The sequence below is a fragment of the Fringilla coelebs genome (assembly GCF_963513975.1).
Source record: "Fringilla coelebs genome assembly, chromosome: 7".
NCBI classification, from domain to species: domain Eukaryota; kingdom Metazoa; phylum Chordata; class Aves; order Passeriformes; family Fringillidae; genus Fringilla; species Fringilla coelebs.
Window position 1 is genome coordinate 24,734,814 of NC_140035.1, and position 27,599 is coordinate 24,762,412.

At 37.1% G+C, this 27,599-nt stretch overlaps 1 protein-coding gene across 5 annotated transcripts in view; it reads right to left on the bottom strand.

The window, feature by feature from the left end:
• RAPH1 (Ras association (RalGDS/AF-6) and pleckstrin homology domains 1) overlaps window positions 1-27,599 on the bottom strand; it is a 77,873-nt gene that overhangs the window by 41,847 nt on the left and 8,427 nt on the right. For all 5 annotated transcript variants that reach the window (XR_014616296.1, XM_084209189.1, XM_084209190.1 and 2 more), the window contains exon 2: window positions 2,365-2,484. Coding sequence is in view for 4 of the 5 variants with exons in the window: in XM_084209189.1 (XP_084065315.1) it covers window positions 2,365-2,484 (120 nt within the window). In the remaining variant the exon portion in view is untranslated. The remainder of the gene's footprint in view (window positions 1-2,364; window positions 2,485-27,599) is intronic.

Genomic DNA, 27,599 nt, shown 5'->3' on the forward strand with positions numbered 1-27,599 from the left:
TAAAAAAAAATAAAAATCTGTAACCCTAGAGACATCAGGGAAACTGGAGACAGAAGAGACAAGTTAGGCCCTGTTCCTTCAGACCTAATCCACAGACTGCTGCAAAACATTTCCTGTGAAGGAGATATATTCTGATTAAAAGCACCCCAACCATGCTTTGCTGGATTTATTAAAGTTATTGCAGATCATTGGACACACATGTGATATGTCCTCACCATTATCTGAGCACATTCTCTGTAACTGCTAAATCAGCAGTTTGGAGAGCTGCTAAAAACTACATCAGCACCAAAAGCTTAATTCTAAATAATCATGAGAAGCATGGTAAATTTTTTTTCATTTAACCTGCATCATATAGCAGAATAACTTAAGCAGAATAAATGTTCAGACACCCTTCATCAACATCAAATATTGCTCACACAGGCTGCAGATTTTGTGACTTTTTTTAGACCAAGAGTTAAAGAGGGAAAGTGAATTCAAATGATTCCCATGGGCATTCAAACTATTTCAGGTCTTTTAAAAAGCAGTTACATCTGGGTCTTACTTTAAATCCTCTAAAAATAAACATTTAGGAAATCTAAAATGAAGTTAAAGACCAATGATATCAGGGACAAAAACCTTTCCTCCTAGTTCTCTTGAAGTCCAGCTGATAGATAGCAACAAATACTGAAACTACAGGAGAATGCACTTTGGATCTCATTAATGCTAAGCACCTCCCTTTATTGGGACTTCACTGGAAGAGCCCCATCAAGATTTGATGACTGTCCAAATAAATGATCTGAGACACAATCAGCTCCATTAACTTGTTTATGCAGAACAATATGAGGTCATTCAAAGTTTTGGGGGAAATGTCATTTCTCTGTAGTTGTGAAAGATAGAAGGGCAACTGTCAGGCTATGCTGCAGACTGTCTTGAACAGCAATATGAAGGTAAGAAACAAATAACGTGGGCCCTACCATTAAGTACTTCTTAGTAGATTTTAAGAAATTCCATGGACCAACATCAAACTGAGACATTATCCTGAAGTCTGCATGTCAATAGTGTAGCTATAAGCCCCAAGTAAAGTATACTTATATTTCTAGGCTGCTCATAACTTTAAAAAAATGGGGCAGAGAACAAAGGATCTAAGACCCATCGATTTTTATAAGTAGGGCAATTGTGATCCAGCTGCTGACCCAAGAAGTACATGACAGGGCCAGAAGCTTCTGCCCCTGGAGTGGAATGTGTTACATGGGGAATCTTGCTGTCACTGAAGCTCAACAGGTCTGCAGAACATCTGAAATTAAGCAATGCTTAATGGGTCTAAGACCCATTGTGCTCCTCTACAAATATCCTCACTCAAGGCGATTTACAAAGCCAATGCCTTCAAAATAGTTCACACTATTAAAAACCGTCCAAAGTATGTGAAAATTCAGGCAGAATTACTATATACAGATTCATGTCACACTCTTCCACTCATCTCAGAAGGCAGGATTTTTAATTGCCCTGCATGTGTGAGCTCAGCAAAAAAAATAGTTTTCTCCTATAGTGCTATATACATTTAGAACTTGATGGCAAAGACAGTAACAGATGAGCCTTAACTTGAAATCCTGTTACACGATTAGCACAATTTTCCTTCAGTCTTCAGGTAAGATGAAGATGAGACAAACTGCCTCTTCTCCAGCTTAATGAACCTTCACTTATTATACCTCTGCTGAATTCTACATGACAAACAGGGAGAAGATTAAACATGTTATTCAGGAAGGCCAGCTCACACAGCTGAAACACCCCCTGCAGGCAGTCACACAGAAATGGCTGATCACCCCAGGGGTGCAGCATACCATTCAAAATGCAGTACCTGCTTGTGAAGCAAAGGAAAAGCACTAGAAAGAAGGAAGGACTGAAAGATGTTCTATCAGCTGCTTCACTGATGCAGGAAGAGTACTCTGGAACAATGGTGAGTCTTTGAGGGTGTATCAGGGTATCTCATTATGTCATCAGTGGCAGCACTCACAATTTTTTCTTAATGCTGTTCAGGTGCAACAAATAAATGCAGTCACAGGTGGACAACGTCAATCCACATGTTTCAAGACAGCCTGTCAGCTGAAGTCTGTGTTGTGCTACATACATAAGGACAAAATAGCAATTCTGTAATTCTTGGAAGGAACCCTTTGTCATAGGTCAAACCAGCAGGTTGTACAAAATGAATGTAACAACCTCAGGATGGGGTAAACAAGAAAATTTAAAAACTTTTAAGATTACTGAACTGGTTACAGGCTACCGTCTGCCTTGCTGCAAGTGGCATAGTCAAGCAGTTGGTATTCAACTGACAAGAAACGTAATACCAACAAAAAAATTAATCTGTGAGATGACTAAAACCTCCCTCACCTGTGTGAGTTTGTCCAGTTCACCCAGCCAGGCCCCAAACATCTTGTCGAGATCCTGATCTTCCTTATCACTATCTTCTTCTGCACCATGGTCAAGCTCTTCATCTGACAATTGCTCCATCTGGGGAAAAAAAAAAAGAAAAAAATTTTGATACTCAAACTTTCTTGTCAGTGTCTAAGAAAACTGGTGTCAGCTACCATGTTTCTGAAACTGTTCATACATCAAAGCAAATGTCCATCCATACACTTCAAAAAAAACTCCTGCTTACTAGTAAAGACTCAGCATAGAAGTTGTAATAGGTAATTGCAAGGCCATTTCTGCAGCTCACTTTTGTCAGATGATGCAGAAAATTAATAAGAACAGAGTGCACAATATGTAATATACCATCAGAAATTCATGCTAGTCTTGCATATGCCTTCATTGCCAGCTATTGTTGGCAAAATCTATTGACAATGTATTAGAAAAATTCAGCTCTTGTCCAAGGAATTCAGCTGAACACAGTTAAGCAACACCATTCAACCACAAGAAATGCAGCCTCACTGCACTGCAAACAGATCACTACAGATCTGTAAACAGAAATGCTTTAACAGGCCATAGAGAATGTCAGCAATACATCCCCTGAGAGAGTTCAAATCTTGGACACTGACCAGATCACTTCAGTGATACTGCACAATTTTTATTGAAAAAGGAATTTCTCTCTGGAAGCAGAGTCACCAAAGCATCTCTCAGATCCTCCTTCATTCAACAAATTTGTGACCAAGATAAAGACAATGTTCTCCAAAGTTTATCTGTTATCATCTCAGTGAAAATAACCTTCTGTTTAAATCTCTTTTCCAAAACATGTCCTCCAGGCTCTTTTAAATGGAACTAAGACACACATGCCTTTCTATGTACACTCACACTGGCAAAGACAGGATCTAGCTCAGGAAGAGAATTTACATACTTGGGGAGACAAAAATCTAGATAATCATTTGGAAGCAATCAGGGAGTACAGAAGGAAAATTTCAGAGATGTGCTACAGAATGTCCAGAAACACATGAGAACAGATCTCCAGCAAGAGCTTCACAAAAAAATCAATGGTGAATTGAACAGCTTGATTTAGGCAAGTTATGGGCTACATAGTTACTTGCTACATAGCTTTCAGAAAGCACCAGTTTCCATTTTGTAGATTCAAAAATTAACTAAGTGCTTCTCTTCAGGAAAAGACAAATCTTGGTCTGAAAGACATCAATGTCCAACATTGCACAGTCAAACTGATAAGGGATGTTACGAAAAATGATTAAGGTGATCTCAGAGAAAAAACTGCTCAATCCACTTTTTCTTTTATGTAACAGTTTTCATACAAAAAAAACCCCTCCAATATTTAAAAATAGTCTTTTCTTAATACTATATATTGCTTTTATTTCATTTTAACTTGATAAAATAGGTCAGAGGAGATTTCAGAGGTGATCTGTAATTCTGAGATCAGCAGAAGCCAATATTTCCCATGGATGCAAGATACTGCCATCCAGTTGCTCTCGGCAAAGCTGCTTCAGTCTACTACCTGAACTTCTACTTTTGTAGGAAAGCAGAATGCATGTGCTTACCTTAAAAGAAGCAATAACATTAAAGTTAACTTTAATGTCATGGCACACTGCACTGCAAAAACACTGAACAGATTAAATTCATGATCTGAAATATCCTTTCTTCCATCACTTGCTTTGAGTCCTGTGCTCTAAGAAATGAAAGGAAGCACTTCCTAAAATCTAAGGGTGACGATGAAATTAAACCAAAACCAATATGCTTATATAATACTGCTGCGTCCTTCCACCAAGACTGCAGCAGTTTTTATATTTTGTAAGCCAGGCATGCCTTCCCCAGCAAGATTCCTCTCCATGGTGCCTCCTGAGGCATCATGAAGTCCTCCCACATACAAAACTGGAGACAGCATGGTAGCAGCAACTCATACTCTGCCTGAACTTCTGCAAAGCAAACCTAAGCTGTATTCCACTTTTACCCCCTTCAAAGCTTTGCCTTGCTATTTTTTGGGCTCTAACATGGACCAGAAATACTATAAACTCAAGACAAAACACATTATACTTAAGGTGACATGGTCAAACTGCTGTAGAAGTGCTCAAATAGCATTTCTCAATGTCTAAATACATTTGAAAAAAACTATTTTTATTTGAAAGCTAAAGGAAGCAATTAAAAGGGCGCCTTATGAAATATGACTATGAAATAGCAAATCAAATAAATTGAAACTGCGATATAAATCACTCGGAGCACAGTATTTACAAAGACATTACAATGCTAGACTTTCCCTCTGAGCTGTTTCTAACACTCATTCTAGTTAGATGGACTTGTTTTGCAATGCATTCATTATATGGCACTGTTCATAACTCACCCTTTCATTAAGAGAGAAGCTTGCTCTTTTTACTAATATTTCTGAGGATCTAAGCCATGGGGAAAGCATTCTTAATTTCCTATAAAGTGTTACTTTAGCTATTTTAACTTGGCATCAGAGACACTGCTTTGGTTCCAGTTACTCTGAAGACAGAATTAGCCGCCTAAAGAAAACTTTTACAAGTGAAGTACTGTTGTGTCAGCATGTCTGGCACTGAACCCTGGAGTACTTGCCAGCTCCTTGTAGTCCCCACCCAAGCTTCCTAACGTCAGCTGCATTTCCTATGAGCCTGTCAACATTTACTTGCAAAAGGCACACAGAGGTTACTGTCTCGCTTCAGAAACAGCTAATATTGAGTCACAAGTTCTGTAAAAGGAAATTTTAGTGTAAGTTCCACAACTGGAAGACATCCCAAAGGACACTAATTAAAGAATTAATTCAATAAATGAGGGCAGAGACAAAATGCTCAGAAAGCAGTATATGAACTTCTTGGCATATGAACTCAAAACATTAACCACTTCAAAAAAGAGTGTACATTCCAATTAAAAACTTCAAATTTTTCCTTTTACAGACATTTTCTTTCTTACTGGTGTTGATCAGCAAACAGGCACTGCACTTTAGCACATTATGATCTAAGTGGGAGTTATCACACCTTTCTAAGGACACAACATTTTTACTTATAACAAGAAATAAAACCAGCATAAGGGATGAGGAGTTGTGTTTATTTGGGCTGGAGTTTTTTACTTAAAGGAGTCATTTAGAATTGAGCTAGATGTAAAAAATGGGGAAAGGATAATGGTTCTGATGCGATGCCATAAAGTAAGCCACTTACATTCCTAAAACATTTGCAGGGGAGCAGATTTTAAATAGTTTTTATTTCTGCCTAGCTCAATCCAGATAACATGCCAAAGTAACTTCAGGATTCTAGTTATTTTTCAACACCTCACCTTCTCTTCTCTTAAAGTGTATGTCAAAGTAGAACACAAAGAAAATGAGCATCATTCTGGGATACCTGGATAAAATACAGTATCAACACAGTGTAGTCTTTCATATGGAAGTGAGGCTTCCTGCATTAAAGAGTGGTCTATGTATAATTTCATTATCCACTATGGACTGTGACAGTCTATTCAGTCATTCTGAAATGCTGTTTAAACAGGCAGACTCATAATCACTCTAAGTCAATGGTCTAGTTTCCAAAACAGTTCATTAGATTTTACCTTTAAATGTATGAAGTACAGTATTCTAGTATTAGATTATGAAAAACTATTAATGCTTTCATTAGAAGTTACCAGTTGTAACATTTAATCATAACCTACTATTTTAAATTACAGTTAAAGAAACAAAACTCACCAACACTTTAGGGAAGTAAAACAGAAAGATTAACTCTTTCAAGATGATTTTTATATTCTTAGTACGCCAGGACAAGCATGAGGTATTAAAACACATGAGGAAAGATGGAAAGCCCAAGAGAAACGCTTCAGATATACTATTTCAACATTTCCAAGAAAAGACACCACCACAGAATTCTGAAACTAAGAAACAGTTTTCTTTATATCAACAGCTTTGGGACAGAGTTATCAAAAGTGTATCTTAAGTATCTTTTACTGAGACCCAGGCATGAGGGAAGTGTCTTGCACTGAGACCCTATCCTGCACACTTGCACGTTGAGACAGTAGTTCCTACCTTAAATCAACCAAGTTGATTGAGACAAATGAATTTATTATATAGTTAATATAATAATGAAAGAGTCTCTCCTTATAAAGAAACCACTGCACTGCAAAAAAAAAGCAGTTGTAAATTAAGTTGCAGGTTTTCTACATACCACAATTCACTGATGATGCAAAGACTAAGAGAAAGAAAAACAGAATTCTGAGTTAACTGGAAACACTAATGTGCATAAAGGGTTAGCAACAAGAATGTGTTTATTCACTGTAATTTCAGATGCAGTATAGTAAGAATTTTGAACTAGAGATGCTTAAGCATGTTCAAAACCAAGTGACAGCATAAAACCCCAAAATGAAAACATACCATCTTTCAGCCAACTGATGTTTCTAGCGCCAGGCTTTCTTATTATTTAAATACAAGCTTGCACAAGGTTCTGCTTGGTCCTGAAAAAAACCAATTTGCCTTCTAAAAACAACTACTGAATTTGTTAGAAAGCTATTTTAGGAATGCAGCAGACAAGACACAAATGTTTGAAACACCATCTCAAGAAATAACTGCTTTTTTGCATTTTAAAATCTAGCCTCAAGAACTATATATCATACCCTGGTTTGGGAAACATACTCTCTCTAGACCTCATCTGGACATGCAAGTTCCTTCATTTGTGATCATTCCTGTGCTATTATGCCTATACCCATTTCTGTTAAAAAGTTGTATATGACAGAACACTACACTAATACACCATATGAGCCCATAACCACAGAGTGCACACAAATGTAAGATTCTAGCAGGTTTTCATCTCTAATATTCATTCACCTGAGTGTTTAAAGAAACAAGGCTATTTGAACAGAAAAAAAACCTAAAATGCTTTCACAAAATTGATAGGCAAAGCCCACATCCCTGTTCCACGCTTCTAGACATTTCCATAATTAAAGTCATGGAAACAGTGATAGGTACTTTGAGTACATACATTCATTTGTAACACATTAATACTCTGTCTATGGGACAGGGACTAATCAGATCTGGCACACTTTTCAGTCAGAGATTCTTAGGCTATAACTGACACTAACATCCCTCCTTTAAATTTAATACTGCAGCACACTAAGCCAGGGAGAGTGCAGATCACTTGCTTTAGTATTTCTGTGTTTCTTTTTAATAAGCATAAAGTATTCTGAAAATAATTACTCCTGAAAAAGATATTTGGAGGGGGATTAGAAAGTTATAGGAAACCCTTTGTGCATTATCCAATGTTCTATAACCCAGTTTATGTTAAAAGTAATCTAGATGAAAACCCAAACAAAAGAACATTTGTTTTCTTCAAGCTTCAAATAGCATAGTAATAGCTGAATACCTCCCAAGGCTTCTGAAGACATTCCAATGCCTCTCAAATTCAAAAACTAAGATAAAAATCTGTCAGCCAAAAAAATCAAATTTAGAACGTTCCAAATGAAAAAATCTTATGTCAAGTGAAAGTTTGTTTCAATATGCTATTTTTTGTCAACTTCGAGTTTCATTTTTCTTTTTTTTAAACCATGCTTCAGGCAATAGTTTTCCTGACTTGGCACTAACAAAACAAGGTGAAAACATACTGAATGTCTGATAAAAGGTAAATCTTCAGCACTTCATTAAAAGCAAGGAGGCCTTTCACAACCAACACTCTGAAATACTGCGCACACCTCTTGAAATCCTGGACATCAATATATGTTTCACAAAAAACAGTCATGTCAAGATACTGCAGATATAATTAAGGTGTATAAAGCATTCATTATTACTACGACAACCTTGGATTTAAGTCTACTATCTATTTCCTGCCTTTCTTCCCTTACTCCCCAGCTGACGAAGGTGTTTTTCTTCACATCAACACATTATCTATGTGCCACAATTCAATTTTTCTGCCTGTCCAACTCAACTACATTCCAATTATTAAGGAAGGAAGGGACTCAGCATTGCTCTGGAAAACTGCTTTTATTTAATTCCACACTTATTTTTTAAAACAAAGTAATTGGTAGCAATTTGGAAAAGGCATTGGCAAAAACAGAAACAAACGTTAACACACATGGGTTCTGTAAGCTGTTCTTCAAAATTAGAATAGGTCATTGTTCTTCAGCAAAAACTACTATTCTTCAAACAGAGGAAGTCAAGATCAGAATATGCAATGTACAAGATTTATTCAGAGCAACTGCGAGAACAAAGACAATCCCAGAATACACTGAAAGAGTTTAAAAGCTATGTACAGTTTGAGCATATTTCATTTCAAGTCTTTTACTTTTTCTCAGGCAGTTGGTCTAGACTGCAGAACTCCAGCAAGTCTGAAAACGAGGCATCCTCACTTTACGGTCTTATTTTCAGATTTAACTGGGAGATGCAAAACAGTACAGCCCACAATATTCCCTCCTTTGCCCACTGGTCCATACAACATGCAGAAATGTACCTTTGAAACCACAGAAAAGAAACCTGCTGTTTGAAAATGCATGTTTTGAACTGCACAGGCTACAGTTTTAATAAAAGATCAACTAAGGCTGCTGAAAGTAACAGTTATTCAAACATTCACAGCGTGATTTCTAATGCTCCTCTTAAAATCAGGCACATGCCTGTGCAAGAACTTGCTTTTGCCTCTAGCTGTTTGTATTTCGAGCCCAGTCAAACAACAACCTTTTTCACTAAGCTCATAAAATATTTTTCTTTACATTATTTATAAGTTTGTCATATAAATATTTATAGCACACAAGTGAACACAAATCTTACATTTTAACAATTGCTAATGAAACAATTGTTTGAAAAAGCAACTGGAAGAAGAAAAAATATTCATCAGATACCAGATCGTAACATCAAAGCAAGTTGCTAGCTGCTTCTGGAATGCCCCAAAACACATCAATGCTGTATACAGCAAACACAGGTTTTCTGAAACTTGGTGCTGTTCATGACAGCACTCTTATCCCTCTCACATTCTAACAGACTGTTCAACAACCGCCCCCAGAAATTCTAACCAGGAAAGTCAAACATATCACAGTTGCTCCCTGGTCTTCCACAGATTTAATACCTAATCTTTAGAAGAGAGCAGACATGGATATGACAACTCAGTATTCTTCACAGACAATATGAAAGAATTGAGCTCTTTTTGACTAACAGCATGAAGAAATAGAAAAACAATTTTCCATGTTCACATCCTTTGCAGCTCCCTTAGTATTTAAGAAGAATTTGCACACTCCCACTCTAAGTTTAGTTGACACTAGCACACACAATTTCCTGAAATAAACACACCAAAGATACCAGAATGTTTACTTCATCATCTTGATTTCTAGCAGTGGGAAATCATTCTGATGTGCCACAGCAAAACCACCCACAGAATACCCACCCACCTACCCCTTCTTTTCCTGAAAGCTTTGAGAAGTAAAATGGAAAGTGCATCAAGTAGAATAGCCATAGGGTTGGTTTCTGGTTTTAAGCTGCCTTTGCATTATTATTACTTTACATTGACTCTAACTTTCCATAACTGCAACCTGAAATTTTAATTTAGTCCCCAAAGTACACTGCCTCCTCGTATACTGGAATACATTGATAAGGTCTTCTTTCCTGTATGATAAAGGAAGCACCAAAATTACAGAAACGTCACTACAAGAATCTAACTGCATTTGAAATTTGCGCTGTTGGGAAGGCACACGGTAAAACCTTTATTCCCTCCAATACATTTCAGTTCCTGACTCACATTTAGCCAAACAGATGCTGCCTTGAAAAGAAGGGGCTTTATCAATCATTGCATCCTATTTCCTGAACCAAGATTCCAGCCAGAGTACCCAAGTGGACATTAAAGTAATTCCATAAAAAGAGCATCCTAGATTGCATCATGTCTCACTGAATAGTCTTTATGAAGACAACTTGAAGACAACTATAAAAAAACTATTTAGATCATAAAAACATAACTTACCTTAGCTAAAGTATTTTTCAAGTCGAGAGGAAAATAACCCTGTAAAATAACACTCATTAGTTGCAGAAGCCAACATCTTAGATTTACCAGCTGAGACTAGAGAATTTTCAGTGTCTAGCCTGTCTTCAGTAGGCAGATAAATACTTAGAAACTACATTAGTGCCAATTTTCTGGAATCTTCATCATGTGGTTATTGTAATGCACATACTGCTGCAGCATCTCTTTGCATTCAGTTTTACCTTTGGAATGATGCCTAAAAAGAGTAATAAATATGAACAAGCAGACTAAGAATAGGTATGAATTTTGTTGTAATATTTGGCCTTATGCACAGATCTCAGGGAATACCCAAACATTCCTGTAGCTGTAGCCCAGTAGTAACAATCACCAGGCTAACAGCAGCACTTTCAGGATCACCCCACACTTGAGAAGAAGCATTAGCCAACCAATCACTCAAAAATTCAAATCCTTTTACAGACTGGTCTGTTGTGCCTGTAAAAGGTCTTTTTCCACCAGTAATAAATATTGAAAGAAACTAATTTTTACACATACACTACATTGTCTTTCAACTATAAGAAAGCAAAACAAAGCAAGCAACTGTCCACTACCCATAAAATTGAACATCTCAACAGTGCTTACTGTTATAAGTGGTATAAATGAATGATTAAACCAACCAGGAGAAGGGAAATGTAAGAAAATCACTTAGGTCATAGGTCAAATTACAATGCAGGTGAGAGTACTTCCTCAAAAGACTGAGCTACTCTATGCTTTAGTACAGTTAAAAACTAATTTTTGTTCAAAGGACAAAGGTTAAAAATAAGCATTATGCCAATGCTCACTTAAAATACCACAGCAGACACTGGAAATCTGTATGATGTGGGTACTATCGAGATTCAGAAGTAGTTGCCAAATCCCTTTCCACAAGGACCTAGTGACAGTCTGTGAACCATGGCTCAAAAAACGGATGAGTAATGCTTTAGCTATGATAAATAACAACATTCTTCACAGGTTGCTTTTATGACAGGGTACATATTTTTTACACTCAGCTGGAACAGGCTGGAAGGCAACTTAGGTTTCCTGGTAAGAATTAAGACCACATTGTGAAGAGGTGCATTTCACTATAGCCAGAACTACTATCTCCAGAAAAAAAAAGTGAAAAAAAATCAAAACCACAATTGCATATTTTTCAGAAATGAAATGAATGTTTGATATCTCTAAAGAACATAATTATTTAATTCTTAGCATTTATGAATCACCACATTTTGTTGTTTATAGCTAGCCATGACAAAACAGCATGACATTAAGAGATACCACATAGAAAAATATCTAGAGGATGAACAGGGTAATCTTTTGGCAGAAACATTTCTTTAATGGGAAAGTATAGTCAATTTAGAAGACATCTGATTCACTTTAAACGCACCTCTAACAAACTGAGCAGAAGAACACTGCCATAAACCAAATATAAACACATCTAAACAGGCTACCCTGGCTCAACTAGTTTTATATTTTAAGCCACTAATAAGACTAGCTTTAAGTACTGCAATTGGCAGTCAACTTTCATCCTCCAACTTCAAAGTAAACTGTAAGGAGAGACATAAAACCCACCTGTATCCCCATCACTCTTTTGCATCACCAACGTCTGCACAGAAGGACATGTGTTTATTAAAGTGTGAGACGTAGATGAGGGGGGAAAATAGAGGAAGTACATGGTGCACCACAAGGTTACCATAAGAAATGGAATTACTATGTAAGGAGAGGTTTTTTCCCATGCAAGAGCTGCGTCTTGTGGGAGGCTTGGAAGGACTGCACTGAGGGAGCAGAGCTAAGAGAGAAGGGCTCTAGAGAGCCCTGTATATCTAGATGAAAGAGTGATGTGGGGCTCTGGACAGAGATGAGTCCCAGCAGTCAAAACTGGAAGGAAAGGCTGGAAGTCAGCAGGAACAGGGCAGCTTTTCTGTGAAAGGACAGGAGAGGGGATCATTTGGCAGTAAATCAGCACTGCTCACTAGGTAGTGATGTGAGGCATACTGGCTGAAAGGGTCCCTGCCACACAATGAGATTTGACAGCAACTATGCTCCATGAAAACGAGAAAGTACAGACAAGTTCTTCATGATACGGACATAGGTGGAAAAATATGTTTGTGAATAACAAAACTGCAGGAGAATCACTGCTTCAAGAGAGTATTTTTTTAGCATCTTCCCTTGGGTCTTGCAGCTCATTAAGCAAAATTTTAGATACCCATAAGACTCACATGCAATAGTGAAGAAATAGAAAGCCAACATCCTGCTTGCATGAATTTCAATTCACCATTTTCCTTGGTGATATTTTAAGAATCCAAGTTGTATTATTCCACCAGGTGAGAGAAGAAAACCAAACAACACCTGAAGGAAGTCCTACACTTGCTCCATTCTTCTTGTTTTTCTCTTCAAAAAGTGAAAGAGAAGCCATTCCAGAAGTGAAGTCAATCCACAAAGCAGTTTTGGAGTGACATCGGGTTGAGCAAGATACCAAAGCTGGATGCCAGCACCACTTTTCTCTAATGGTGCAAAAATTCCTGAAGAGGAGAGTCTTGAACAGATTTAGAAAGACATGCTCATCACTGATAAAAGATGAAAATACAACTTATTTGTCATTTTAGCAGAATGTCACTGAAGAACTGTCTCTAGAGCTTCTGACCACTTCCCTCAAAAACCAACCCCAGGAAAAGAAAACAAAATAAACAACACCCCAAAAAATTAAACCAAACAAAAAACCCAGAGAAAACTGACAATAGTTCTCCTGACACTTTTTTCTTTTTAATACTTTCTTCTCTTGGGGTTTTTCTTCTACTGTTAACTCAACATCCTTTCTCTCAAGAGTGGTTTAATGATCTTAGAGCAAGAAGTCCACACAATAGCTCAAACCAGTATCAGCAATTGGAGGTACAGAGCTATGAAATTTGTCACAGACTGCCAAGAGGAATCTCAACATTGCCTACTGAGCACTGACCTTAATCTCTAGCTTATAAGCCTTCTGAAACTAATTAAAATTTTTAAAATTAATTTTGTCTACTCAAGATATTCAGTAAAGATATATGTTCATACTGAAAAGCTGCATTACTTCAGTTTCTAAATAAATCTTGGCACCAGAAAGTGAGGGAGGGAATCAGGGAGAAACACTACAGCTGGGTACCACTCCCTGGAAAAAAAGTATTTAAAGCAAGAAAGCAGCCCCAATATTAAAAAGTTTGTTATGTCAAAGGTTAGAGAAGTCTAAAAGCCAGTTAGCATCAACTGATGCATTGCAAAAGACTTTATCTAGAATTTAATTGCCTCAAGATTAAGACCAAATGTAAATATTTAACACAGAATCAATGTTTTGAAGTGCACATTCCTGAAAAAGTAAGGAAATTACCTTCCATAGCAAAAAGGAAAAAAATACAGTGTAAATTATGCCACTGAGGAAGCAAACATGAAATTTCTACACAGTAAACAAATCATGGAAGATGGGGCTGACAGCTGGGTTTTGTTAAAGGAGGACTTTAAACAGAAGTATTTAAACTCATGGGATTAGGCCAGCATTCCTAAGAAATGCTGTTCAGATCTTAAGCTGCAGAGACCTTGTCTAAGCAGCTCAGCAAATGAGTCACATAAACAACTACTGTAAACTCTGCTGCCACCACACTTGGTAGCTTTGTGAATGAAGTTTTTCTTGCATATGAAAACTAAAGACAGAGTGTTTTGCTACTGGAAGTGGGGGGGGGGGGGGGGGGGGTAGCGGGGAGAAGGAGGAAAGAATCAAGTAAATCAGCAGACTCCATACTGCCACTTAAAATCATTCAAACACTTAAACTAACGAAATTTTTAATTCAGTGAAGGATAATCCTAAACAGGTGGCTCAGAGTAGCTATTATACACACAGATACATATATCATATATACTGTGCATTATGTTTCACTTTATGTTTTGCTTACAAACATACTTGGAAATCCTGTCACTTAGTATTCGGTTTTTCATATCTCCTACCCAAGTCTGATGCTGTGGTAAAGGTAGGGCAGATTTAGATGAAAAGAAAAAAAAACCAGCATGGGCTGACTAATATAATCTTAAGGTTTACAAAAAATGTTTTTAAAAGTAGCATTTCTTGGATCAGATTGATACAAAGCCATCTTAAAGTAACACATGAACTTGTTTTATGTGTAACTTTCTTTCTTTTTTTTAAATACAACAAAAATGAATGAGCTTTTTTCAACACTGGGACTTCTAAGGAAGGGTCTGACTGAAAAATACTATATACTATTCTCATTTCCATGCTGAGAGACACAAATTCAGGGGGACAGGAATGAGATCCTTCATGTCAGTCATCAGTGTGGGGACAGATACCCTCCTCTCACTGCTGAACCATGAACCTGAAGGGTCTGGCAGCTTCCGAACAGTTAAGGATGGTACTCTGCAGGACAGCTCATGGCCTTCAGCACAGAACAGCCTCCCACAGAATGCTCAGCAGCAAAAGACAGGATTATTTCTTTTGATAGCTGCTACTATTTGACTGCCATCCTGGCAGCCAGAGAGGCTCTCCTCCACCACACTGGATTTGGAACATGCTACTCATTGAGAAGCCGCAGGTGAAAACAACTTACCTATTTCTCAAGACAGGCAGGGCAGTAACTTTCAAAATCATTTCCATGGCCCACATTCAAGTTTCCCATGAAAAGCAAAGCTGGGAGCAGGCTCTGTGACATGCCAAAGGTAGCAGATCATTTGTGCTTGCCCCTCCAGAAACAAATTCACCTGGAAACACACATTGGGCTGTGCATACCCAAGAGTTTCAGTCACATAGGAAAGGAAGGGCTGCAGCACATTCTTCCTCCTTTTTCCTTCCTGTCCTCTCCTTGGAAAAATATACCATCTGTTCAGATGAAGAAGCTGAGCACCAAAACGTTACAGCACTTCCAGTAGCAAATCCTTGCATTTGCCCTATTCTCAGAAACATGCCAATGGCAAAGGGGCAGCCTACCTCCTACATGCACTGCTCTGCAGGATCAACACTTTCATCAAATATACCCCCAGCTATTATCAGCTGAGTAAATCTATACACACTTTTTGGCAATGCATTTGTGAAATCTGGTCAATTTCTTATTGTTATCAGCATTTAAGTGCTGCAGAATATTAAAAACAAAACCTTCAACACATTTTGGATGGAGGTTTTCTTTGCATTTAGAAAACACTGACACAACTGGTTCAGAAGCAATAAAATTGTGAGGTTATCTTTCTCTCTATCCCTGGGTAAACCTTCTCCACTAGTTTTCAAAGGAGTTTTTGGAAAAATGTCTCTACAAACTTTCCGATATCTTATTTTTTTTAAGCTCCCACTCCTCCAGTTTAAAACAACTTACACATTAAAGCTTGAGCCAGGCTAACGCCTCCTTGCTGTTGTGAAAAGGAAGAAATCTCTTTCCATCCATTAGCATGTTGCTCCAGAACATCACGAGCCTGCTCAACCTTCTAAACTATCAGAAAACCCACTCAACACTCCAAACACCAAAACAGTCATTCTGCTGAGGTCACAAGCAGCAACAGATTGCCCTGTGACTGGACAAATATTAGAGCCAACACTTTCTTTTGGGTTCCTACCAGACAGCTGGGAGAAGGGACAGGGAAACAAACAAGTGGGAAGTTCCCCTTTTGGGAAGCAGCAAGTTCACCTGTAACAGGCTCACCTGTAACCTGCCACTCCACTTCTAGCTCAGAGTGTACTGTAAGATTCAAGCATTTGTTTTATGTTCTTAAGCTCATAATAAACAGAAAAACCTACCTTTGCCATTAATACAGAGAAATTTTCAAATGCTACCTGCTGTAGAGCACATGCAATCACATATGTATGACATTGAAAAAACAAATTTTGCTGAATTTGCATTTATGTTAAATTTGGATCAGTTTTACCAAATGAGTAAAATGACGAGTCTTAATGAATTACTTTCTCTACAGACATGTTTAAAGCCTGTACTTTTTATTACAAGTATTTAATTTTTCAGTACTTTTCAGATATCAAGTTAATCCCTAGAGAAGACTACATTTAAACAGAAGTAGGAACAAGAAAAAAAAAACCCACAAAGCACTACCATCCATAAATACATTTATAATTCTGAACTCAGAAAACTTCCAGTTTAAACTCTGTAGCACGGAGGCACAAATATGAAAACACACCATGCCCATACCATTAGTTTTCAAACTAGTGGCTAAACACAAAAAACACAACTTTTGCACTTTTTCATTTAATGCTTACAAACACAGGTCAGGCATTTCTGCAAACTAAAAATTTACCCCACAAGCAGAGAACCTTTCTTGTTATCAGTGGAATTGTCTCAGAACCAACACAAAGGCAACATGTCTGCTTGAAAATATGTCTGTATAGATACATGTAATTTACATATATATGTTATTTATATAATAAAAGTCCTGTCAATGTAAGCTAATCACTAGAGTAGTCTCTAGGTATTTATAACATTTGACTGTTGCATGAGCAAAGGCACAGCTCTGTTAAAAAGTATCACAGAACTGATGACCATAAAGGTACAACTGAATAGCTGTTGCAACACCAATTCCACTAAATCGTACAGTTGGAAGGGGCTTACAGTTTACCAGGCCTGTCTTTGTAGCACTGTTTTCCCAAGGTAGCAGGAACACACAAGAGGTCCTTCACTTGGATGCAAACATTACTTTGCCACATGAAAAGGTATGAAATGGCATGAAGCTGTACCAGGGGAAGTTCAGACTGAACATCAAGAAAAGGTCCTTCACTGAGAGAGTGGTTGGGCACTGGAACAGGCTTCCCAGGGGCATGGTCACAGCAACAAGCCTGCCAGAGTTCAAGGAGCATCTGGATGATGCTCTTAAGCCATGTCATATGGTTTTAGTTTAGATAGTCCTGTGAGGAACAGAGAGTTTGACTCGATGATCCTTACTGGGTCTCTTCCAACTTGAGATAAACTGGGATTCTATGACTATCTCCTTTGGATGCAGCTACAATTGTGCAGTTTATTACTAAGTGCATGAAGTTAAAGCCACTTCAATTCCTTGTAGTCTGAACCATACACATTAATCAGCTGATAGACGCTGCTTCTCCTGGCAGCATAAGAAATATTCTGCAGCCTTCATACAAAAATGATTACATCATAATACGTGAGTTCACATTTGTATTAATGCCTGTATGTGGCTTCCTTCAGATGAGAATCCACAATCAGGTGGCACCACCAGCACCCAGGTGAGCACCTCTGAGTGCAGTAAGCAATGAGAAATGGGGTGACCAGCTTCAGGCAGAAGCAGTAAAGTACCCTTCCTCCTGTACTTCTTCACAGCCCTCCAGACTACAACATTTGCTTTTGAACCCCCTACATGCCAGTAAAACTCCATCTAGTTTGGGGGAGTGGGGAAGCAGGGGGGAGAGCATGAAAGGTTAATGCGTGAAAGGTTAATGCCATACTGCAGTATTTTCAAAAAGAGCTAAATTCAAATTCTATCATAAGAATACTAGGAACAGTCATAGTTCCAGGCAAGGAATAGTAAGGGCTCACAAAATTCAGTGAAATGACCAGAAAGTAAAAGCGTCAAACTAAGCCTGGAGTAACTCACATGAAAATTTTTTTTATTTTTTCACATTGCCAGAGGCAAGACAGCAAAATACCTTCAGAATGACACTTTTAAAGTATCTTCTGCTACACCTTTACTTGGTGTAAAAAATACTCACAAGAACCCTGCTACTCTGCTGTATATACTCTGCTGTACTCTTCCTCATACCTTAATTCTAAGTTTTTTAATAGAACTCTAATTGCAACTACACCAAAGTTTTGTTTTTCAATGTTTGTAATTATTTCTCTCTTACAGAAAGATGAAGAAACAGCCTTACATTCTGCTTTCTGGAAAAGGGAGAATGACTACTTTCCATTGTCCTTTTCCAGCAAAGACACATCTCTCTAGGACACTCTTGAAGTTTTCCTAATGCATAAGGTATCTTAGAAATTTTTGGTTTCAAGAGGTATATAGAGCTCAGTAATCAAACAAAGCTACCAGCCAACTACCAGTACTCTTAGCTATGGCTAGAGTTCCTCCTGCACAGTTTGTTGCTGTTGAAATCATCTGGGTCTAAAGAGCATCGTAAAATATATATACTATATTTATTATTATTGTTATACAAGTCAGAATCCAACACAAATTTCAGAAAATTTCAAGTAAACAACAGTTTGTCAAGAAAGAAACGTTCCTGCTTTTTTTGCCATTACATCTTAATATCAGATGTCATTGAGGCTGAATCTTTCCTGAACTCAATGAAAAAATGGGAAGTTTGCAGGAAGTCTAAATAGATGACTTTTTAACTAGCCAGACATTTTATTCATCTTTCCCTGATAGAAATGTAATTATATTACCATGATATGGCTTAAACAACAAAATTTAACAAAACATAATACCTTTTACAGACACTGATACTACAAGACTGTTAAAAAAACTCAAATTTTTTGTAGATGTGTTATATTATTACTAAAATAATTTCGTTTTTTTCTATAGAACATAAAAATTAATGTCTTCATATGAAAACAATTAAGATACAATTTCAAGCGTTAAAATTGAGTTAGAAAACCAGGGCTAAAAATGAGCTTAATAACATATTACATACAGAGTTTGCATCATGCTCCAAGAGCCATGCCCCTTCCTAAGGCAAATACAATCTCAGTTTATATCATTGGTGCAGCCAGGCTTAGTTCCTTTCCAAAATACTTAAGCCTGTGTCCACAAGGCCGATGGCCAGTGCTGTCATTTCCTTCAGTGTTAATTTGGAAAGCAGCAGGAAACGTGGCTCACAACAAACGCAGGAATACCGGACATACACGAAACAGAACCTACCGTCCACTCTGAGCCTGTTTTGGAAGTCTGACCAAATATGCAACTTAACCTTAGTGAACACCTCTCAGGATTAAGGGTATTCTAGTCATGAATTCTCACAGCTGAAGAGTTTTTTGCTATAGAAAACCAGGACAAACTCTTATTCTAGACATACATTCTTTTGGCAGGACTATGGGAGGAGGTTATATCTAGCTCACAGAAAATTAGGTCACCCATTTTATAAGCAAATATAAACTGCATGTTGAAGTCTGTAAGCATTTCATAGATACTCTCACTCAACAGAAATTTGGAAGAGATTTATCACAAACTCTGCACAGAGCTAGAATAATTATAAATGCAGGAGGAAGGAAGTTCATATTTACAATCTCAGTCAAACAAGAAAAACATTATATCATCTTAGCAGCTGTGTAAGAATTTGGCAAGCCTCTGAGTAAAGTTTTTTCTGAACATCCCAAAAGAACAATTATTTTTGTTTCCTGGAACATATCTTCCTTGGTATAAAGACCTCTCTAAGGATTGAGCGAGATGAATAAACTACAGAATACAACACTGAAAGTGGAATGTGTACCACAATGACTATTTTTACTGCTAAAGCAGCTGAGTTGACCACACTGTATAAGGAATGTAATTTGTGACACTAGAAATGCTAATTATTTGGACCACATTCACGTCTTCATAAGGACAAGGGTTGGCAAGAAAGAACTGATCTGGCATTAATTTGCTGTAGTCCAAATGAGGCACAAAGCAGCAAGAGTAGCTATTTAAAATGTAGGTGACAGTGATTAGTTAAAAAGCCATGTAACAATCTCTTAATTCAGTACCACCTCAATATTTAAAATGAAAATCATTTCCTATTTGTGTTTGTCTACTGCACCATGAAAAAGTTTATGCAGACACAGAAGTTTGTCACACATCCCATTAGCCCACAGTCTCATTACCTGATTGCTAACAGTACAGTGTGAAGTGGCTGGAAGATTTTTATAGTTTCATTTCTTGTAGAAAAAAATTTTACGCTTGAATCTTAGATCTCTATCTCACTCTGAATCAAATCAAAGTAGCAGCACCATGAAGGGATTTACCATGAAGCTTATTTCATGGCTTTTATAATTTTTCTATCTTCTTTCAGACATTTAAATGCCCATTCAGGTCTAAGTCTTGCTGGCATCTTCTTCCTATTACCTTTCCAAAGGATTTATAGAGTTTTGCTGATAGCAGCTACAGCCTAGCATACTCTGAAGGGCCAGCTTGTTAAAAATCAGAAAAGGTTTAAAAGCCAAAAAAAAAAATCAGAAATCATTTTTGTAGAGTTTTATAAATTTCATTCCACAGGGAGTTTTCTGTGTATTCTCCCTTCAACCCAACACATCTATGCAGTAAAAGTAGCTTATAACTACTAAAACAAATAGCTGAATTCCTTGTGTATATTTATTTATGAGTAACTTATGCTAGGGTCCAGGTCCAGACTGCAAAGGAATTTTGCATTTGACAGTTCCACACATCTGCTTCCACCAGCAGAAGGAGAACATTGGAAAATACTGGTGAGGGCCTTCATCCATCTTCACCCTTCAGAACTGGAGATGGTTCTCCATCACAAAAATGAGGTGTTACTGCTCTTCCTATTAAATCAACACCCTCTTCTTCCTCCTTTTCCTCCATGAGAAGCATGTTAAGTGCATTCATACAGGTCAGGGTATCTCATCTTGTTCATTTACACCACAGCAAGCAGTTCCCTTCCTAACTCTAGAACACAGAAGAGGGATGGGTAGAAAACATGGTGGTCCAGCTGCCAGAAATGAAGCTCTTTTGCCATATTTGTCATGACATTAATGCCCCCTCTCCTCCTATTCAGTAGCAGAAACAGAATTAAAACTAACAAAATCTTTTGGTTCCCAACTGTAAGAACAAACAAGGATCTTTTTAAAAAGCTGGAAAATTAGGGCAAGGTAGAGCAGCACTTCAAGTGATATGACACACCAGTAAAGCCAACAAACAATGAAATCTAATTTTAAAATGAGTAGTCTAACTTCAGTAAAACGTGATCAGTGCTTTCTGATTCTACGTCTGGCATCCAAGAACACTTTCTTCAATGCTTTTCAGGGAGACTTCTAGTAATGTGACAGGAATTGTGCCACATTAGACTTCAGATGTAAATCTTTAATGAGAAAAGATTTTTTTCAGACCACAGCCTGATAGAAGACAAGTTGGCTGTGTCTAGCATAAAGGAGGGAAGTTATGTTTGGGCCTTTAAAATAAAGCCATAAGAGACACTCAGAAACAGACAAGACATTTGACTTTTCGTAGCACATAGGTGTGTTAGGAAACAAGAGACTAAATCACGTTTTTTCTGACTCAGTGGCTAAAAAGATTTGACATAAGTCAAAGCAACAGTTTTTTAAACAGGCGACATGCTCACAAGGCATTTTATAAAACAACAGTTTTTTAAACAGGCGACATGCTCACAAGGCATTTTATAAAACATAAAAGCATCCACACCATCTGAGTTATGTATCTAGGCTCAAAAAGCGGAGTGCATGTAGCCTCTATATACATTTGTGCAGAATGGAAGAGCAAGAAGTTAACTGCCAAATTGATTTTGCAGGTTGCGGTGGGACAAAAATCAGACTTAAATCAGATCAAGGACAACCCAAACATTTAATAAAGTACAAAGGAAAAGGTAGGTTTTTCTTAGGAAAAAACCCTATGCTTTTTTGACACTACTATGCAAAATATTTCAGATGCTGTATCCAAAATAACCTCAGGGTACATATAAGACAACCAAACAAAAAATAGTTAACAATGTTATGAATAACACAGAAATCATCCAGAACTTCAGTTCACAGGTCATGCTGTATAAAAATAAGATGGAAGATACTAATAAAACAGTTTAAAAAGTGACTAATTCCAATCTCTTCATAATGGTACTGGAGATTTCTTGATGGAAAGCTCCTCAATAAGTATGAATACATCATCACTCCACTCTCATAATCTAGTACTGAGTGAAGCAGGAAGACCTCACCTTCCATGCATAAGAAAAAGGTTAAAACTAAACTACCTGTAGGGCACAGCAGACAATCCAAGCAACTTGTATATGCAAAGTCAGAAAGTCCAAGTTTCTCTACATAAATCTTCTGATTAACTTTAAGCAAGTAAGGTCTTTTTTTTTGCAAGAGGAAGTGATAGCAAAAGAAGAAAGTGTACAGAAGTAAAGAAAGGTTAGTGTACTTGGGACTGGACAATGTTACACATACCAAAGACAGCAGATACCATCTAAATAATAATTTTACAAGTCAAAGACTGAAGGAATCCCTCAACAGCTTTGTCTTTAAAAAGCCAAGAGACCACAAACAAACACCAAAAAAACCCCCAACCACAAGACTCTCCACCCCTTTGCAAATAAACGAAAGCAAATTAGTTAAGTCCACTTTCTTAGGAAAAAGAAATACATGCCCAAAAATCAGTGGAAAAAAGTTGCAAATGATTTCTACATAGTGCTGTTGTTGCAATGCTAAACCCTGCTAAACACTGGAGCATGGACCAAGAATGCATTCCCAGTACTCATTGCTATCATTTTCTATCTGCAAATGTATTAAAAAGTTCAGAAAGTCAGAAAAGAAAAAACCCTTTTATTTACACCAATATCCTTTTGCACAGTTGCTCATAAACAGCACTAGTAAAGTGGCACATAGTATTAACAACATATTCCATTACTAGACTTCTCAATTTAAGTCCCAATAAAGTCTTTAAGACATAGTTATATTTTAGGGTTGGTTTGGGCTTTTTTTCTTTACTGAACTATTTATACACAAGATAGATTTTATTGTGCTGGTGAAGCTGAAACAAGTTCTGTTTTCATACAGCTGGATTTGACACTCAACTGAAAATGCTCTTTTGCATTTAACAGAAATATTGCAACATACTTTGAAGGATGATACATAGAAATAGAATAGATAAGGAAGCAATTACCTCGGCAATTTCCCCATAATATTGAAGGAAATTTTAAAAACAATTATATTTTACTAAATTTACAGAAAGCCAAAGATATGGATCATGCTGTTTTGCTTTTGCTGTCTTTTTATTGTTTAACAGAATTCTAGAATCTTATACTGTCTGAATGACACAGCAGTATAGCAGAAGCCTGACATAACTGTGACCAGTGAAAAGTTAGTGCAATAACTACTCTTTGAAAGCCTGGCCATGAACAAACATGCACTTGGCAATTTTAGTCAAGCAAGTCATGCACTTTGCAATTTTAGTCAAGCCAAATCTCGTTATTTAACAGACAGTAGCTAGAACAATCAGCAGTGAATGACTCACCCATGAGGTGTTACTATGCTATAAGTAGCATTTGCTCTGTCAGAGCTGCCAGTGGACTCTCATGCTTATTTAGGAAACTGCCTGGCTGTGGTCCCATGGCAATACCAGTGAGAATGCCTACCAGGAATCCATGCCTGACTGCCAGCACTGCTTCAATGGCACTGTCTCCTTCTATTAGTGCAACTGCTTACGAGTTGTGGAAATAAAACAGCTCAACCACAAGCCAGGGCGTGCCCCACAAAATCATTCAACAAGCAATACCTGTAAAAAGCAAATGGCATGCATCCTAAGACCTTGTTTGTTCCTGGTCTCAACTTGCCATCTGAAGTCACAATCTTCTCTCAGAAGAAAAGCAGTAAAAGCAATACATCTGTGGAATCATTCACAGCCTTTGCAATAAGTAGCAAGGTCAGTTCTAGCAGCACCTCTTTCCAGCTCTATTATTCCTAACAGTTAAAAAACCCTATTTTAACAAATTCAATCAAGTCACAGAAACCAAGTTCTCAGCCCCTTTTTCAGTTACTCTGCATAATCTAAGAACTCATCCCAGCTGAGGAGAATATGCACAAAACACAGGACTAACACAGCTCATAAATACTATCCAACCTCCCACCGTGAGCATTTTGAGGTGGGAAATACCAAGAAAAATATCCTGCCCAGTTCTCAGTCGACAGAATATCTCCTGTGGGACAGTTCTAGCCAACAACATCTAAGAGCATGCCTACAAACATAAACCCGAGTGCACGAAGCAACTGGGGACAGAAAAAAGTATTTTTCTACCTATCCAGTTTCAAATCAAGAAGTATTTCAGAAGCAAACATTCCAAGATCAACTCCCAAAAAGTGGACAAGAAAGCTACACAGAATTTTCAAAACTACTCATTGTTTGCAACTCCACTAAAGAACTGGAAGACTATATGAAGGAAAAAAAAAGATGAATGTAACAAGAGAGCAGAAAAAGTGTGTTTCAAAGATGACAACGACAGCATTTAATCCATAATATAATGCTTCCTCTGTGGCAGACCTAACTTCCTCTTTTAAAATGATGTCCTGCTCCTCAAGACACTATAAAAGCTCAGCAATACAGAGAGGGCACAAATCAATTTTTTACAGAATTTAAAGTCATGGGTATTATTTCAGTGTTTATTTTGATCACCTTTAAAAAGTAATCTATCAGTTAGCTACAAACATACTTTCTAAATACAATCTATAACATATATTGGCAGTACAGTGGCAATAAAAAATTAAAACTGCATAGTGAACTATCTGCATGCCATTCAACATGCACACAGAACCAGACTGCTGCTACCCTCCCCAGGGAAATGTCACCCATCACATTATGGATGCAAGCAGAACTTCAGAAATTATGGCAGAAATATTAAGTAAACTTAGAGTGTCTTTTACTGGACCTTCAATTACCTCACAGAGCAGTGCTCTTCAGTTTAATAGATGATTCCATCCATCACACTGTTAAATCTCTCCACAATGAATCATGTCAGGCAAAATTTTAAGTTTTCTTTTTAAAAAGTGAACTAATTATATAATATTTTAAATAGTTAACCATCCACATATTCCAAATTCTACTAAAAAACCAAAACAACTTCATATTCTACTTATCACCATTTCAAACAATGGCTATTACTATACTCCAAAAAGTTTGATACTTCACTGTATCTTGAAATAAACAGACGTAATAAAAGGCAATGACTTATGATGCACAGTATCCAGATACTAAATATTTACCCATACTGCAAAAATAAGAAAAACCCTACTTTTGTATATGTTAGTTCAATATTCCTGTCAGTAATACTGCCTGAATTATGCTAAAATACCAAGAGTTCATTGCAATCCAGCAGAAGTAATTTTAGGAATGAAGCAGCAGCTGCTGAATCTATCAGTAGACTCTGCCTTCTCAACTCCTACTGGCACGTTGTAATATAGTGAAGGCATGCGCAGTTGTAAACTCAAATATTTAAATACACACTGCAAGGCAAAAAGAATGCAGACAACATTAGGCATGCTGCAATTTTTACACTTTCATAAGAGAACAACTGGTCTTTCACCCTGCTTTTCGACTCACTGTAAAATAGAAAAAAAAAGTATTTAGGCAGCTTTAACTGGAACAATGTACATAAGACACATCAATATCTTGCAGCATTTTATCGTGTTTCATCAGACCATGTGTATAGAAATGTTGTTCTCAATGCTCACAGCCCGTCAAGAGTTGTATTATGGAGCATTCCAGATTAACCTTATCTCAGAAGGTTAATAATGAGCATTACCACACCAAAAAAAAAAAAAAAAAAAATTGGACTCCTAGTTTCAGGTGATGTACATTCTAAACAAAAGGAAGACCATGTACTGTCAGGATTAGAAAAATAATGTAGGTGGAATTCAACTTCAGAAGGGGTTACATTAACCTATACAAAGACACTAGATAAAGTGTTAGGAAGACATTGCTTTAAAGCACGTTCTGTTTTGCAAACAAAGTGCTATTTTACTACTGGTTAATGCATCTTTTACATTAAAGTGTAAAAAGACATAAGGCTAGCCCATGGTTATATTATACAGGACAAAATTTACGTTGTCATCTTCAAAATTAGAAAGTATACACTTCACAACAATTACTGGAAAGCATTAATCATCAGAAGTACTAAATAATGAGGAATATTTTAAAAAGTGAAATACCATAACTTGAATTATGTAGTGCACTCAGATCAGTCTTTAGACCATAAAGCAAGAAGCAACAGGTTCAATTTAAACTCTTCCCATGAGAAGGACAGCAAAACAGCATGTACATTAAATCAAAGTAATTTGCATCAAGTGAATGTTTTCTTCTGTACACTATGTGTATTTTAAATCTAAAGGCCACACAAAGCTAACATACTTTTAAATTATCTAGAAAAATAATAAACACATTAAAATCACTTCCTAAGCTTTCAGGCCTCACAGTCTATCCAAGCTAACTTCCTACATGATACCTGTAAATTTATTAACTACTTGATCCTTCAGGAGAATGAAGACTGACACCTCTTTGCAAAAAGAGAGGCACCCAAGTCATTAAAGTTCAAAAATGAAACACCACTGACGTTGAAAGTGCATAGTCTGAAAATACTTTGTTTACTCTGTACTGGACTTTCAACTTCAGAATACAGGCCAGTCATTCCAGAAATATTCCATTCCAGCTGATAAAAGTTAATTTAAGATTCATTATACAGTACTAATAACTAATCCCAAGGCTTTTTTTTTTCTTAACTTGTTGGTTTTGAGAACTTTCTGAAGTTTTTGCGCACATTCAAGCTGAACAGATACAAACAGCACCAAAACAGAAAGCTTCATTCACGCTAATTACAAGGACCATTTTTGGAGGTTTGCTTTGTCTTTTATTTTTAACTAGAACATCTCTGATTTTCACTAACTGGGATAGGAAGCACAAAAGGTTAAGCTGAATGTTGCACTATCAACTGAATAGCTGTTAACAGAGCATTTTTCATAAAGACACTATATGTTTCACTTTAACAAGTGTGATGTGACTATGTGGTTCCTCTTAAAAACTTCACTCATTTCCCTGTTTCCATTTTCTGCTCTACAAGCAGCCAGAAAGGAAAAAACACTCCCACTTTTCTATGGGACCCTTCTCCTTCCATGTAATTGCTGAAAATGAGACTTCTCAATTTTGCTATTCTTCTTAGAAAGTATCTCAGAGGTCTCTAATCCAGAACTGAACATTTCTTCATGAAAATAATCCTTTCCTTCTACAATAGGCAATAATTTATTTGTGGCAGTCACATCAATCTGACAAACAGCTTTTCAGTTCCAGAGAACAGATTATACCACTAAGTTACTTATTAATAGACACAACAGAGTAGAGGTGAAAGAAAAAGTGATCTTCTCTGACCTAGCTTCAGTAGAACTGTTCTCTTGACCTATGACATGCTCAGAGATGGATAGAGTTTCAGTCAGTATTATTGCTTTGCAAGGTTACTAGTGACTGAAAAGTACTGACTTCCCACCTCCACCCCTAAATAAAATGCCTCTATTTAATAGATAGAAGAACAATCTATTAGAAGATCCAAGT